Source organism: Ovis canadensis, chromosome 12, assembly GCF_042477335.2.
Source record: "Ovis canadensis isolate MfBH-ARS-UI-01 breed Bighorn chromosome 12, ARS-UI_OviCan_v2, whole genome shotgun sequence".
Taxonomy (NCBI): domain Eukaryota; kingdom Metazoa; phylum Chordata; class Mammalia; order Artiodactyla; family Bovidae; genus Ovis; species Ovis canadensis.
In genome coordinates, this window is record NC_091256.1 from 16854210 (window position 1) to 16869341 (window position 15132).

Below are 15132 nucleotides of genomic sequence, written 5' to 3' on the forward strand. Positions count from 1 at the left end.
GAATGCTGCAGCGCATGGGGTTGCAAAGAGTCGAAAACGACTGTGTGACAGAACTGAACTGAAAATATTATGTATTTCATCATTTTTGGTTTATTCATCTACTGATGAGCAAAAGTAAGATAAACTACTTATATTTAATTGCTGACATAAGTATGACATAGTTTGCTTTTATATGTTTGATAAGTGATATTATCAATATGTTGAATGTTTTCCATTTCATTCCACACTTTTTTCCCATGTCTTCTAAAACAGAGTTTCAGAAACCCTCAGAAGTAATGGAGAAAGCTTTAAGAAAGTTAGGAAACTGATGGATGGAAGGAGGCATGGAAGTGATTGAATCTCATTTCTTGCTGTAAATGTTTCATGAACAGGACACATAACATTTTGACTTGCCAAGTTTAATGAGGTACTTTTAAGAAGTGATTCATTGGACCCATCTCTTTATTACACTGTCCCCATAATATTTAACACAAATCTGATTTATGATTCAAGATGAGTTAGAAAAATATTGATAAAATAAACAAAATTGAATTAATAAGGAAAAATCTGAATACATGTACATATTTCAGTTTTACAACTGCATTGAGTCTATCCACATTGAGGATACACCACCTTTCCTTCCCTACAAGTTGTTCGAAATGTATGTAGTGCTGTCCGTGGACGATAACCATATCGACACGTAAATTCAATAGTATCCTCTGTTTTGGAGTAAAGTTTTTTATCGTGTTTCCATTTTAACTGTATGTGATGTTTTCTCATTGTTTCTTCTGAGATTACACATGCCTCTAAAATTAAAGAAAATAAACATAAACCTTTGAGTAATACGCAAATATTTTCTACAGAATTTCAGGGTTTCAAGAGCTTTGGTCCCAAACTTCTTCCGCAAACCTTTTCCAAACCAATACACTGAAAATGTATAATGTAGGTTTCATCATATTTAAAAAATGAATGTTATAAGCATGAGATACTTTGTTTAGTGTAATCATTAAGTGTTATAAGATTCATAATGTCAGTTATCATATGAAGAGCTTTCATAAACGAGCCATCGTTGCTTGAACATGAAGTTTTCTAACTTTATTTCTATATACAGATATTAATCCTTGGTGTGCAAGCATTAACTGGTTATTTAATCCATAAAAACTCTATTATAAACAGTTAAACATTATGCTGTGTACAAGGACTATCCCAGGATCCAAGAGAAGTTTAAAGCATTTACCAAAGCATTTTGGTGGTTCTGACCACTCTCCATTCCGACATACTATGTTTCTGTTTCCCTGAAGTTCATAGTAGGCCTGACACCGGTACTCAACAATCATTCCTGGAGGATATACTGATTGCAGGAGTGAGGTAATGTCTCCATTGTCTATTGTTGGAGGAGGCCCACATTTTCCTTTAGAGTCTAAAAAATAATGGCGTTTACTTTATTTAAAGATAACTCCTACAGTTTTAAACAAATAAAATAAAAATGCAGCCAAATATGTCATATCAAAACTTAAGATTTCTGATGACAGAAATGTTTTATAGAAGGAATTTTAATCACTTAATCATAAATACACATTTTAAGACCTTATTTTACCACCATGGAAGCACATATAGTACTTTAATGAATATGTCTGCTTTGCAGTGTCCTGATGTTCAAACATATTTTCTTTCAGAGTATATGCTGGGAAGATGGATAGCTAAGATTTAAAAAAAAAAATTTACCCTTTTATACAACATGTGGCAGTGCCTGTGAAAGGAAACTTTGGCTTCCATTTCTGGACAAGATGAGGTAAAAATATTTGTGCTTACAGCATCTGCTAAGTATTCCTTCTGCCATATAAAGGTCCTGAACATATTATAAAAACCAACACAGGTGACTGTGAAACAAAAAGTAAGTCAATCTGCTTAGGGACCTTGGGATTTAAAGAGTTACACTGAAGAGAGTCCTTGGGATCTTCATTTTGCCCTCTATGTACCCTGAATGGGCCACTGAGACAGCAACTCAGAAATAATACAAGTCCAGAAAAAAGAAAGTCTCATGAAGCAGTTGATCTCTTTAAGAAAAGGCCCAGAAAAGAGTAGCCTAGCGAGATACAAACAGTATTCACAATACTGAATTAGTCTAGAAATACTACACTAAGTGTGCACACTAACTTCTTGTGTGCACCAGGACCCAGAGACCCAAAACAGACTAAGCCAGAATTATGTCTGAGTGTCTCCTGCAGAAGTACGGGTGAGCAGTGCACTGCTACAGGGGCAGGGGCTCTGGGTGCAGTAGACTTGGGTATTGCATAAGCCCTCTTGGAGGAGGCTGCAATTAACTCCACCACAGAGCCACCAGAACCTACACAGGTCTGCAGAAACAGACTCTTAGAGGGCACAAACAAACCTTGTGCACAAAAGAACCCAGGAGAAAGAACCAGTGACCCCACAAGAGACTGACCCAGATTTGGCCATCAGTATCTAGGAGTCTTCAGCAGAGGCATGGGTTAGTGGTGGCCTGCTGCAGGTTTGGGGGCATTGAGTGCAGCAGTGCATGCATAAGACCTTTTGAAGAAGCTCACCAGTATCCTCCTTATCTCCACCACTGTTTGGCCACAGGTCAAAAAACAGGGAGGGAACATGACCCCACCCATCAACAGAAAATTGAACTAAAGATTTACTGAGCATGGACCCTTCCATCAGACCAAGACACAGTTTAACCCTGAGTTAGTCTGTCTCATCAGGAAGCTTCCATAAGCCTGTTATCTTCATCCATTAGAGGGCAGACAGAATGAAAACCACAATCACAGAAAACTAACCAATATGATAGCATGGACAACAGCCTTATAGAACTCCATGAAACTCTGAGCCATGCCATATAGGGCCTTCAAGTTGGACGGATCATGGTGGAGGATTCTGACATAACGTTGGCCACTGGAAAAGGGAATGCCAAACCACTTCATTATTCTTGCTTTGAGAACCCCACGAACAGTATGAAAAGGCAAAAAAAAAAAAAGGACACTGAAAGATGAACTCCTCAGGTGGGGAGGTGCCCAATATGCAAGAGATCAGTGGAGAAATACTTCCAGAAAGAATGAAGAGATGAAGAAAAAGCAAAACAACATCCAATTGTGGGTGTGACTGGTGATGGAAGTAAAGTCTGATGCTGTAAAGAGCACTATTGCATAGGGACCTGGAATGTTAGGTCCATGAATCAAGGCAAATTGGAAGCGGTTAAACAGGAGATGGCAAGAGTGAACACTGGCATTTTAAAAATTAGCAAACTAAAATGGACTTGAATGGGTGAATTTGACTCAGATGACCAGTATATTTACTACTATGAGCAAGAATCCCCAAGAAGAAATGCAGTAGCCATGATAGTCTACAAAACAGTCTGAAATGCAGTGCTTGTATGCAATCTCAAAAACGACAGAAGGATTGCTATTCATTTCCAAGCCGAACCATTTACAAGCACAGTAATGCAGGTCTGTGCCCTGAACAGTAACGCTGAAGAAGCTGAAGTGGAATGGTTTCCTGAAGACGTACAAGGACTTCTAAAAGTAACAAGCAAAAAGATGTCCTTTTCATCGTATTGGACTGGAATGCAAAAGTGGGAGGTTGAGATATCTGGACTGACAGGCAAGTTTGGGGTTAAGAGTACAAAATGAAGCAGGGCAAAGAGTAACAGAGTTTTGCCAAGAGAACACACTGGTCATAGCACACACACCCTCTTCCAAAAACACAAGTGAAAACTCTACACATGGACATCACCAAATGTGCATGGAAAACTCTACATACACATGGACAATACCCAAATCAGATTGACTATATTCTTTGCAGCCAAAGATGGAGAAGCTCTATACAGTCAGCAAAAACAAGACTGGGAGCTAACTGTGGCTCAGATCATGAACTCCTTGTTGTCAAATTCATACTTAAATTGAAGAAAGATGTGAAAACTACTAGACATTCAGGCATGACCTAAATCAAATCCCTTACAATTAGAGTGGAAGAGACAAATAGATTCAAAGGATTTGATAAGACAGAATGCCTGAACAACTATGGACAGCGGTTCTTGACTTTGTACAGGAGGAATGGATCAAAATCATCCCCAATAGAAAGAAACATAAAAAAGGCAAAATGGTTGCCTCAAGAGGCCTTACAAATAGCTGAGAAAAGAAGAGCTGCTAAAGGCAAAGGAGAAAAGGAAAGAAAAATGATTTGAATGCAGTGTTCCAAAGAATAGCAAGGAGAGATAAGAGAGCCTTCCTTAGTGATCAGTGCAAAGAAATAGAGGAAAACAATAGAATGGGAAAGACTGGAGGTCTCTTCAAGAAAATTAGAGATACCAAGGACAATTCATGCAATGATGGACACAATAAAGGATAAAAATGATATGGACCTAACAGAAGTAGAAGATATTAAGAAGAGGTGGCAAGGCTACACAGAAGAACTATACAAAAAAAGATCTTCATGACCCAGATAACCCCAAAGGTGTGATCACTCACCTAGAGCCAGACATCCTAAAATACAAAGTCAAGTAGACCTTAGGAAGCATCACTGTGAACAAAGCTAGTTGAGGTCATGGTATTCCAGTTGAGCTATTTCAGATCCTAAAGATGATGCTCTTTAAGTGCTGCACTCAATATGCCAGCAAATTCAGCAGTAAACAAAGGTCTACAAAATGTCAATTTTCATTCCAATCCCAAAGAAAGGCAATCCCAAAGAATGTTGCAACTACCATACAATTGCATTCATCTCACACACTGAGTAATGCCCAAACTTCTCCAAGCTAGGCTTCAATAGCACGTGACCCATGAAATTCTTGATGTTCAAACTGGATTCATAAAAGGCAGAGAAACCAGAGATCAAATTGCCAACATCCGTTGGATCATCCGAAAAGCAAGAGAGTTCCACAAAAAAATCCACTTCTGTTTAATTGCCTACACCAAAGCCTTTGACTGTGTGGATCACAACTGTGGAAATTAAATAAATGGAAGCACCTGACCTGCCTCTTGAGGAATCTGTTTGCAGGTCAAGAAGCCCCAGTTAGAGTCAGACCTGGAAGAAAAACTGGTTCCAAATCAGGAAAGGAGCACATCAAGTCTGTATACTGTTACCTGCTTACTAAATTATATGCAGAGTACATCATGCAAAATTCCAAGCCGGATGAAGCACAAGCTGGAATCAATATTGTCAGGAGAAATATCAACAACCTCAAATATGCAGATGGCACCGCTCTTATGGCAGAAAGTGAAGAACTAAAGAGTCTCCTAATGAAAGTGAAAGAGGAGAGTGGAAATGTTAGCTTAAAAGTCATCATTCAGAGAACTAAGGTCATGGCATCTGGTACCATCACTTCATAGCAAACAGAAGGTGAAACAATGGAAACAGTGAGAGACTTTATTTGTGGGGCTCCAAAATCACTGCAGATGGTAATTGCAGCCATGAAATTAAAAGACACTTGCTCCTTAGAAAAAAGTTATGACCTACCTAGACAGCATATCAAATAGCAGAGACATTACTTTGCCAACAAAATTCCACCTAGTGAAAGCTATGATTTTTACAGTCATCATGCATGGATGTGAGAGTTGGACTATAAAGAAAGCTGAGCACTGAAAAATTGATGCTTTTGAACTGTGGTGTTGGAGAAGACTCTTAAGAGTCCCTTGGAATGCAAGGAGATCAAACCAGTCAATCCTAAAGGAAATCAGTCCTGAATATTCATTGGAAGGACTGATGATGAAGCTGAAGCTCCAATACTTTGACCAGCAGATGAAAAGAACTGACTCTTTGGAGAAAACTCTGATGCTGGGAAAGACTGGAGGCAGAAGGATAAGAGGATAACAGAGGATGAGATGGTAGGATGGTATCATTGACTTGCTGGACATGAGGTTGGTTAAGCTCTGGGTGTTGGTAATGGATGGGAAAGCCTACCGCGCTGCAGTCCATGGAGTTGCAAAGAGTCAGACATGACTGAGCGACTCAACTGGACTAATTTAGTCTAGAAACACACGATGACAGAAACCTCAGACCAATCCTTTCCATGCCTTGATCTACAGGGTCCAAGGAAGCAGACCCTATTTCCACCCACATAATGAGAGAACTCTTGAGAGTCCCTTGGACTGCAAGGAGGTCCAACCAGTCCATCCCAAAGGAGATCAGTCCTGGGTGTTCATTGGGAGGACTGATGTTGAAGCTGAAACTCCAATACTTTGGCCACCTCATGCGAAGAGTTAACTCATTGGAAAAGACCCTGATGCTGGGAGGGACTAGGGGCAGGAGGAGAAGTGGATGACAGAGAATGAGATGGCTGGATGGTATCACCGACTCGATGGACATAAGTTTGAGTGAAATCCCCGAGTTGGTGATGGACAGGGAGGCCTGGCATGCTGCAATACGTGGGATAGCACAGTCAGACATGACTGAGCGACTGAACTGAACTGAGCTGAATGATCGAATAAGAAACCTCTGTCCTTTCTCCTGGTGTCAGAGGAGGCCAGGTGGGAACCTTGGACTTCCACCCTACATGGCAGTAATGGAGGCCTGTTTAATGAAGGAGACCAATAACATCCTTAGTCTCAAGATATAAAAGCTCAAGTGTCTGAATACAATTGAAAATCATTTATCAGACCAAAGTCCAGGAAAAACCTCCAAAGGGTAAAAGCAATTACCAGAAGACAACACTGAGGTGACACAGATATTGAAATCATTGGATGATGGTTTTTAAAAATCTAGTCCAATTGGTAGAACTAGAAAATAGATTATTAGAAAACCACGTGGTTTGACAATATATTGCAGATGGCAGAATGATCAATAAGTTTGAATATTAACTAACCTTGAAAATAGACTGAAAAGAAAATGGACATAGCTTCAAGGACCTGTGGAAGATAGCAAAGAAGGTTGAACATGAAGTTGAAAATAAAGAATAAGAGATAAAAAAAAATAATGTCTGAGTTCCCTGTGCCATCATTTTGTGATGGTCTAAATGGAAAGGAAATACAAAAGAATGGGGATATGGGGATATGTTTACATGTGTAGCTGATTCACTTTGATGTACAGTGAAACTAATACTATATTGTATAGGAAATATACTCCAAAAAATTTTTTTTAATAATGGCTGATAATTTCTCAAATAGGGCATATGACTTAGCGACGAACCAAAAAGAACAACTACATGCTAAAACTGCTCACTTCAGTTCAGTTGCTCAGTCGTGTCCGACTCTTTGCAACCCCATGAATTGCAGCATGCCAGGCCTCCCTCTTCATCATCAACTCCCGGAGTTCACTCAGACTCACATCCATCCAGTCAGGGATGCCATCCAGCCATCTTATCCTCGGTCCTCCTCTTCTCCTTCTGCCCCCAATCCTTCCCAGCATCAGAGTCTTTTCCGATGAGTCAACTCTCATGAGGTGACCAAAGTACTGGAGTTTGAGCTTTAGCATCATTCCTTCCAAAGAAATCCCAGGGCTGATCTCCTTCAGAGTGGACTGGTTGGATCTCCTTGCAGTCCAAGGGACTCTCAAGAGTCTTCTCCAACACCACAGTTCAAAAGCATCAATTGTTTGGCGCTCTGCCTTCTTCACAGTCCAACTCTCACATCCATACATGACCACAGGAAAAGCCATAGCCTCGACTAGACGGACCTTAGTCAGCAAAGTGATGTGTCTGCTTTTGAATATGCTATCGAGGTTGGTCATAACTTTTCTTCCAAGGAGTAAGCGTCTTTTAATTTCATGGCTGCAATCACCATTTATAGTGATTTTGGAGCCCCAGAAAATAAAGTCTGACACTGTTTCCACTGTTTCCCCATCTATTTCCCATGAAGTGGTGGGACCGGATGCCACGATCTTCATTTTCTAAATGTTGAGCTGTAAGCCAACTTTTTCACTCTCCTCTTTCACTTTCATCAAGAGGCTTTTTAGTTCCTCTTCACTTTCTGCCATAAGGGTGGTGTCATCTGCATATCTGAGGTGATTGATATTTCTCCTGGCAATCTTGATTCCAGCTTGTGCTTCTTCCAGTCCAGCATTTCTCATGATGTACTATGCATAGAAGTTAAATAAGCAGGGTGACAATATACAGCCTTGACGTACTCTTTTTCCTATTTGGAACCAGTCTGTTGTTCCATGTCCAGGTCTAACTGTTGCTTCCTGACCTGCATACAGATTTCTCAAGAGGCAGGTCAGGTGGTCTGGTATTCCCATCTCTTTTGAAGTTGTCAACAGTTTATTGTGATCCACACAGTCAAACGCTTTGGCATAGTGAATAAAGCAGAAATAGATGTTCTGCTGGAACTCTCTTGATTTTTCCATGATCCAGCGGATGTTGGTAATTTGATCTCTGGTCCCTCTGCCTCTTCTAAAACCAGCTTGAACATCTGGAAGTTCACGGTTCACATATTGCTGAAGCCTGGCTTGGATAATTTTCACCATTACTTTACTAGCATGTGAGATGAGTGCAATTGTGTGGTAGTTTGAGCATTCTTTGGCATTGCCTTTCTTTGGGATTGGAATGAAAACTGAGCTTTTCCAGTCCTGTGGCCACTGCTGAGTTTTCCAAATTTGCTGGCATATTGACTGCAGCACTTCACAGCATCATCTTTCAGGATTTCAAACAGCTCAACTGGAATGCCATCACCTCCACTAGCTTTGTTCATAGTGATGCTTTCTAAGGCCCACTAGACTTCACATTCCAGGATGTCTGGCTCTAGATGAGTGATCACAACATCATGATTATCTGGGTTGTGAAGATCTTTTTTGTACAGTTCTTCTGTGTATTCTTGCCACCTCTTCTTAATATCTTCTGCTTCTGTTAGGTCCATACCATTTCTGTCCTTTATTGAGCCCATCTTTGCATGAAATATTCCCTTGGTATCTCTAATTTGCTTGAAGAGATCTCTAGTCTTTCCCATTCTGTTCTTTTCCACTATTTCTTTGCATTGATTGCTAAAGAAGGCTTTCTTATCTCTTCTTGCTATTCTTTGGAACTCTGCATTCAGATGCTTATATATTTCCTTTTCTCCTTTGCTTTTCACCTCTCTTCTTTTCACAGCTATGTAAGGCCTCCCCAGACAGCCATTTTACTTATTTTCGTTTCTTTTCCAAGGGGATGGTCTTGATCCCTGTCTCCTGTGCAATGTCACGAACCTCATTCCATAGTTCATCAGGCACTCTATCTATCAGATCTAGGCCCTTAAATCTATTTCTCACTTCCACTGTATAATCATAAGGGATTTGATTTAGGTCATACCTGAATGGTCTAGCGGTTTTCCCTGCTTTCTTCAATTTGAGTCTGAATTTGGTAATAAGGAGTTCATGATCTGAGCCACAGTCAGCTCCTGGTGTTGTTTTTGCTGACTGTATAGAGCTTCTCCATCTTTGGCTGCAAAGAATATAATCAATCTGATTTCGGTATTGACCATCTGGTGATGTCCATGTGTAGAGTCTTCTCTTGTGTTGTTGGAAGAGGGTGTTTGCTATGACCATTGCATTTTCTTGGCAAAACTCTATTAGTCTTTGCCCTGCTTCATTCCGCATTCCAAGGCCCAATTTTCCAGTTACTCCAGGTGTTTCTTGACTTCCTACTTTTGCATTCCAGTCCCCTATAATGAAAAGGACATCTTTTATGGGTGTTAGTTCTAAAAGGTCTTGTAGGTCTTCATAAAACCGTTTGACTTCAGCTTCTTCAGCATTACTGGTTGGGCATAACTGTGGATAACTGTGATATTGAATGGTTTGCCTTGGAGACAAACAGAGATATTTCCAAAGGGGATGGAGCTAAGAACTTAATGTCAAGATACATCGTAATCAGTTCCTGTTGTGTTGTTCAGTCGCTCAATTGTTTCTGACTTTTTGCAACCCCGTGTATTGCAGAAAGCCCGGCTTCCCGGTCCTTCATTAACTCCCGGAGTTTGTTCAAAGTCATGTCCATTCTGTTGACCATGTCATCCAAACATCTCATCCCCTGATGTCCCTTCTCCTTCTGTACTTAATCTTTCCAATACCAGGATCTTTTCTGATGAGTCAGCTCTTCTCATCAAGTGGCCAAAATACTGGTTCATCTGCTTCAGCATCAGTCCTTCCAATGAATATTCAGGACTGATTTCTTTTAGGATTGACTAGCTTGATCTCCTTGCATTCCAAGGGACTCTCAAGAGTCTTCTCCAGCACCACAGTCCAAAAAATCAATTCTTTGGTACTCAGCTATCTTTGTGGTCAAACATTCACATCCACACATTACTGCTTGAAAAACCATAACTTTGAAAATATGAACCTTTGTTGGTAAATTGATGTCTCTGCTTCTCACCATGCTGTCGAGGTTTTCATAGCTTTTCTTCCAAGGAGTCTTTTAATTTCATGGCTGCAGTCAGCATCCACAGTGATTGTGAAGCTGAAAAGAATGAAGTCTGTCACTGTTTCCATTTTCCCCCATTTTTGACAGTCAGTGATGGAACCCGACACCATGATCTTCGTTTTTTGAATATGGTTTTAAGCTGGCTTTTTCAATCTCCTCTTTCACCATTATCAAGAGGCTCTTTAGGTCTTCTTTGCTTTTGGCCATTAGTGTGATGTCATCTGTGTATCTGAGGTTGTTGGTATTTTTCCTGGCAATCCTGATTCCAGCTTGTGCTTTTTCCAACCTTCTATTTTGTGTGATGTTAAAGTACCAGGGTGATAATATACAGCTTTGACACACTCCTTTCCCAATTTTGAACCAGTTTGTTGTTCCATTCCGGTTCTAACTGTTGCTTCTTGACCTCCATACAGGTTTCTCAGGAGGCAGGCAAGGTGGTCAGGTATTCCCATCTCTGTAAGAATTTTCCACAGTTTGTTGTGATCCACACAGTCAAAGACTTTAGTGTAGTCAATGAAGCAGAGTGTTTCTTCAATCCCTTTGCTTTTTCTATGATCCAATGGATGTTGTCAATTTAATTTCTAGTTTTGCCATCTTTCTAAATTTACCTTGTACATCTTGAAGTTCTCAGTTCACATGTTGTTAAAATTTAGCTTGAAGGACTTGAAGTATTAACTTGCTAGCATGTGAAATGAGCCCAGTTGTGTTGTGGTAGTATGAACTTTCTTTGGTGTTGCCCTTCTAGAGACTGGGATAAAAACTGACCTTTTCCAGCCCTATAGCCATTGCTGAGTTTTCCAAATTTGCTGGAATATTAAGTGCAGTACTTTCACAGCATCATCTGTTAGCATTTGAAATAACTTAACTGGAATCCCGTCACTTCCGCTAGCTTTGTTTGTAGTGATGCCCACTTGACTTCACACTCCAGGATTTCTGGCTCTAGGTGACTTGTGGTTATCTGGGTCATTAAGTCTTTTTCTGTACAGTTCTTCTGTATATACTTGCCACCTCTTCTTAATAACTTCTGCTTCTCTTAGGGGCATACTCTTTCTGCCCTTTACTGTGTCCATCATTACATGAAATGTTCCCTTGCTCCCTCGAATTTTCTTGAAGACATCTCTAGTCTTCCCCATTGCATTGCTTTCCCCTAGTTTTTTGCATTGCTCTCTTAACAAGGCTTTCTTATCTCTCTTTGCTATTCTTTCGATTCTTCATTCAGATGGGTATATTTTCGTTTTTGTCCTTTGCACTTTGCTTCTCTTCTTTTTTCATCTCATATAAGGCCTTCTTAGAAAGCCATTTTGCATTGTTGCATTTCTGCTTCTTGGGGATGGTTTTGCTCACTGCCTCCTGTACACAGCTACAAACCTCCATCCATAGTTGTTCAGGCACTCTCTCAGATCTAATTCCTTGAATATTTTTTATCCTTTTTGCTATATAATCATAAAAGACCTGAATGGCCTAGTGGTTTTCCCTGCTTTCTTCAATGCAAGTCTGAATTTCACAATAAGGACCTCATGATCTGAGCCACAGTCAGCTTCCAGTCTTGGTTTTGCCAACTGTATAGAGCTTCTCTATCTTTGACTGCAAAGAATATAGTCATTCTGATTTTGGTACTAACCATCTCATGATGTCCATGTGTAGAATTGTCTCTTGTGTTTTTGAAGAGTGTGTTTGCTGTGACCCATGTCTTCTCTTGTCAAAACTCTTTTAGCCTTTCCCCTGCTTCATTTTGTACTTCAAGGCCAAACTTGCCTGTTACTCCAGGTATCTTTTTATTCATACCTTTGCATTCCAGTTCCCTGTATGAAAAGCAGATTTTTTTTGTTTTGATGTTTTGATCTAAAATGTAACATGTCTTCATAGAAGCAGTCAACTTCATATACTTTGACATTAGTGGGTGGGGCATAGACTTGGATTACTGTGATTTTAAGTGACTTGCCTTGGAAATTAATGCGGATAATTTTGTCATTTTTGAGAATGCACCCAAGTACTGTATTTCAGACTCTTGTTGGCTGTGAGGGCTACTCCATTTCTCCTAAGGAATTCTTGCCCATAGTAGTAGATATAATGGTCCTCTGAATTAAATTTGCCCTTTCCTGTCCACTTCAATTCACTGATTCATTAAGTCTTGATGTCATAATGAGTACCTTTTTTTTTTTTAATGTGTAGAGCTTTGTAGTATAGTCTGAAGTCAAGGAGTGTCATTCCTCCAGCTCCATTTTTCTTTCTCAAGATTGCTTTGTCTATTTTTGGTCTTTTGTGTCTCCATTCAAATTTTAAGGGTTTTTTTTTTTTCCTAGTTCTGTGAAAAATTGCCATTGGTAATTGCATATGGATTGCATTGAATCTATAGATTGCTTGTGGTAGTACAGTCATTTTGACAATATTGATTTTTCTATCCGAAGATAATGGTATATCCTTCTATCTGTCTTTGTCTTCAATTTCTTTCATTAGTGTACTACAGTTTTCAGATTACAGATCTTCTGTCTCCTTAGGTTTATTCTCCAAAGAAGACATTCAGATGGGCAAGACACCCATGGAAAGATGTTCATATCAGTAATTATTAGAGATTCAAATCAAAACTACAGCATGATATCCCTTAACATGAGTCCAAAGAGCTATGCTGGCGAGTATGTGGAGAGAAGGTAACCCTCCTACACTGTTAGTTGATACAGCCACTATGGAGACAAGTATTTATGCTCCTTTGAAAGCTAAAAATAGAGCTACCATATGACCTTGCAATCTTGCCCCGGGCATGGATCTGGTGAAAAACTTGGTCTAAGAGGAAACACACACCCTAATGTTCATTGAAGCACTATTTACAATAGTCATGATATGGAGTTAACCTAAATGTCCATCAACAGAGAAATGGGCAAAGAAGATGTGGTACATATACAATGGAATATTACTCATCCACTAAAAGAATGGAATAATGCCATTTGCAAAAATATGGATGGACCTAGAGAGTGTTATATTGAGTGAAGTTAGAAAAGGAGAAAAATTGTAAGACATCCCCTATATATGGAATCTCAAAAGAAATTTTTCAAACAAACTTATTTGTGGAACAGAAACAGACTCACAGACTTAGAGAAGGAATTTATGGTTGCCAGGGGGAATGATGGGAGAAGAGACAGTTCGGGAGTTTGGGTGGATATGAACACACTGCTATTTTTAAAGTGGATGACAAATAAGGACCTACTGTATAGCACAGGGAACTCTGTGGAGTGTAATGTAGCAGATATGACAGGAAGGGAGTTTGAGTGAGAATGGTCATATGCATATGTGTGGCTGAGTCCCTTCTCTGTTTACCTGAAGTGAGCACAACAGTGTTAATCGGCTATAAGCCAATACTAAATAAAAAGTTAAACAAGATACATCATGTTCAAGTTCCTGAAACTTACAGAAAAAAGTCTCATAAGCAGCTTGATAGATATGCAATACTTATTTGGGATAAATATTATGCAATAAGTATTTGGAAAAAAGGATTCAAGCATCGGTGGAAATTTCATCAATGAGCATAGAGCCAGAAAGAACTGAGAACATTTTTCCAAAGCTGGATGAAAGAAATTGTCAACTCCAAATTCTATATCTTGTAAACTATCTTTTTGAATTAATGGGAGAAAGAAAGAATTTCCTGAACAAAGCAAAACTGAGAGAATTTGTCTCCAGCAGAACTATACTTAAGAACTTTTCAAAAGAAAGCAAAATAGAAAAAGAATTGAGATTTTAGAATGGAGGTTTTTTTTAAAGGGTAGATGTAATAAGAGTATGATCTTCCTGTTGATTTTATTATAGTTGTACAAAACTGTCATCTGATACGGTGCTCAATGTATATAGAGAGGATACTACAGACATTTATGTTAAAAAATGTCAAGAGAACCAATAAGTCTAAATGGAAGTAAGCATTCCACATTTTATCTGAGGTGGTAAAATGTCAGCAACAGTAGGGAGTGATAAATTACCTGCTGCTGCTGCTAAGTCACTTCAGTTGTATCCAACCCCAAAGACAGCAGCCCACCAGGCTCCCCTGTCCCTGGGATTTTCCAGGCAAGAGTACTGGAGTAGGGTGTCATTGCTTTCTCCGGATAAACTACTTATGTGTATCTTAATACCTAGAGAGACTAAGAAAACCATGCAAAGACATATACTCAAAAACAATGTAGATCCAAGTCAAATTATTTTATGTTCAAAAATCCACAAGGAAGTCAAGAAAAGAAAAACGTTGAGAATTGAAGTAAACACACACAAAACAAATAAGAAAATGGCAGACTGTCCTTAATAGTTAATAAGTCTCTCAAAATATAAATGGCAAATACATCAATTAAAAACCTGAAAATGGCAGGGTAGACACCTAAAGAAGACTGAGCTATATGTTGTCTAAAACAAAAGTTGCTTCAAACATGAAAATATGTACAAGTGAAGACTGCAAAAATTACACACCACGCAAAAGTTAACTTGAAAAATTAGAAGTGGCTAATGTACATGGAACAATAGACTAGTTTCAAATAGGAAAAGGCTGTATATTGTCACCCTGCTTACTTAACTTCTATGCAGAGTACATCATGAGAAACGCTGGGCTGGAAGAAGCAAAAGCTGGAATCAAGATTGATGGGAGAATATCAATAACCTCAGATATGCAGATGTCATCACCCTTATGACAGAAAGTGAAGAGGAATTAAAAAGACTCTTGATGAAAGTGAAAGAGGAGAGTGAAAAAGTTGGCTTAAAGCTCAACATTCAGAAAACTAAGATCATGGCATCTGGTCCCATCAGTTCAAGGGAAATAGATGGGGAAACAGTGGAAATCGTGT

At 39.3% G+C, this 15132-nt stretch overlaps 1 protein-coding gene across 1 annotated transcript in view; it reads right to left on the reverse strand.

The window, feature by feature from the left end:
• Nucleotides 1-382: 382 nt before the first annotated feature.
• The window catches only part of LOC138416347 (complement factor H-like), a 64691-nt gene continuing 49941 nt past the window's right edge, over nucleotides 383-15132 (reverse strand). The window contains exons 13-14 of the mRNA XM_069545296.1: nucleotides 1217-1399; nucleotides 383-785 (exon numbers count right to left, since the gene is read on the reverse strand). Of these exons, the coding sequence (XP_069401397.1) occupies nucleotides 589-785; nucleotides 1217-1399 (380 nt within the window). The 3' untranslated portion in view covers nucleotides 383-588. The remainder of the gene's footprint in view (nucleotides 786-1216; nucleotides 1400-15132) is intronic.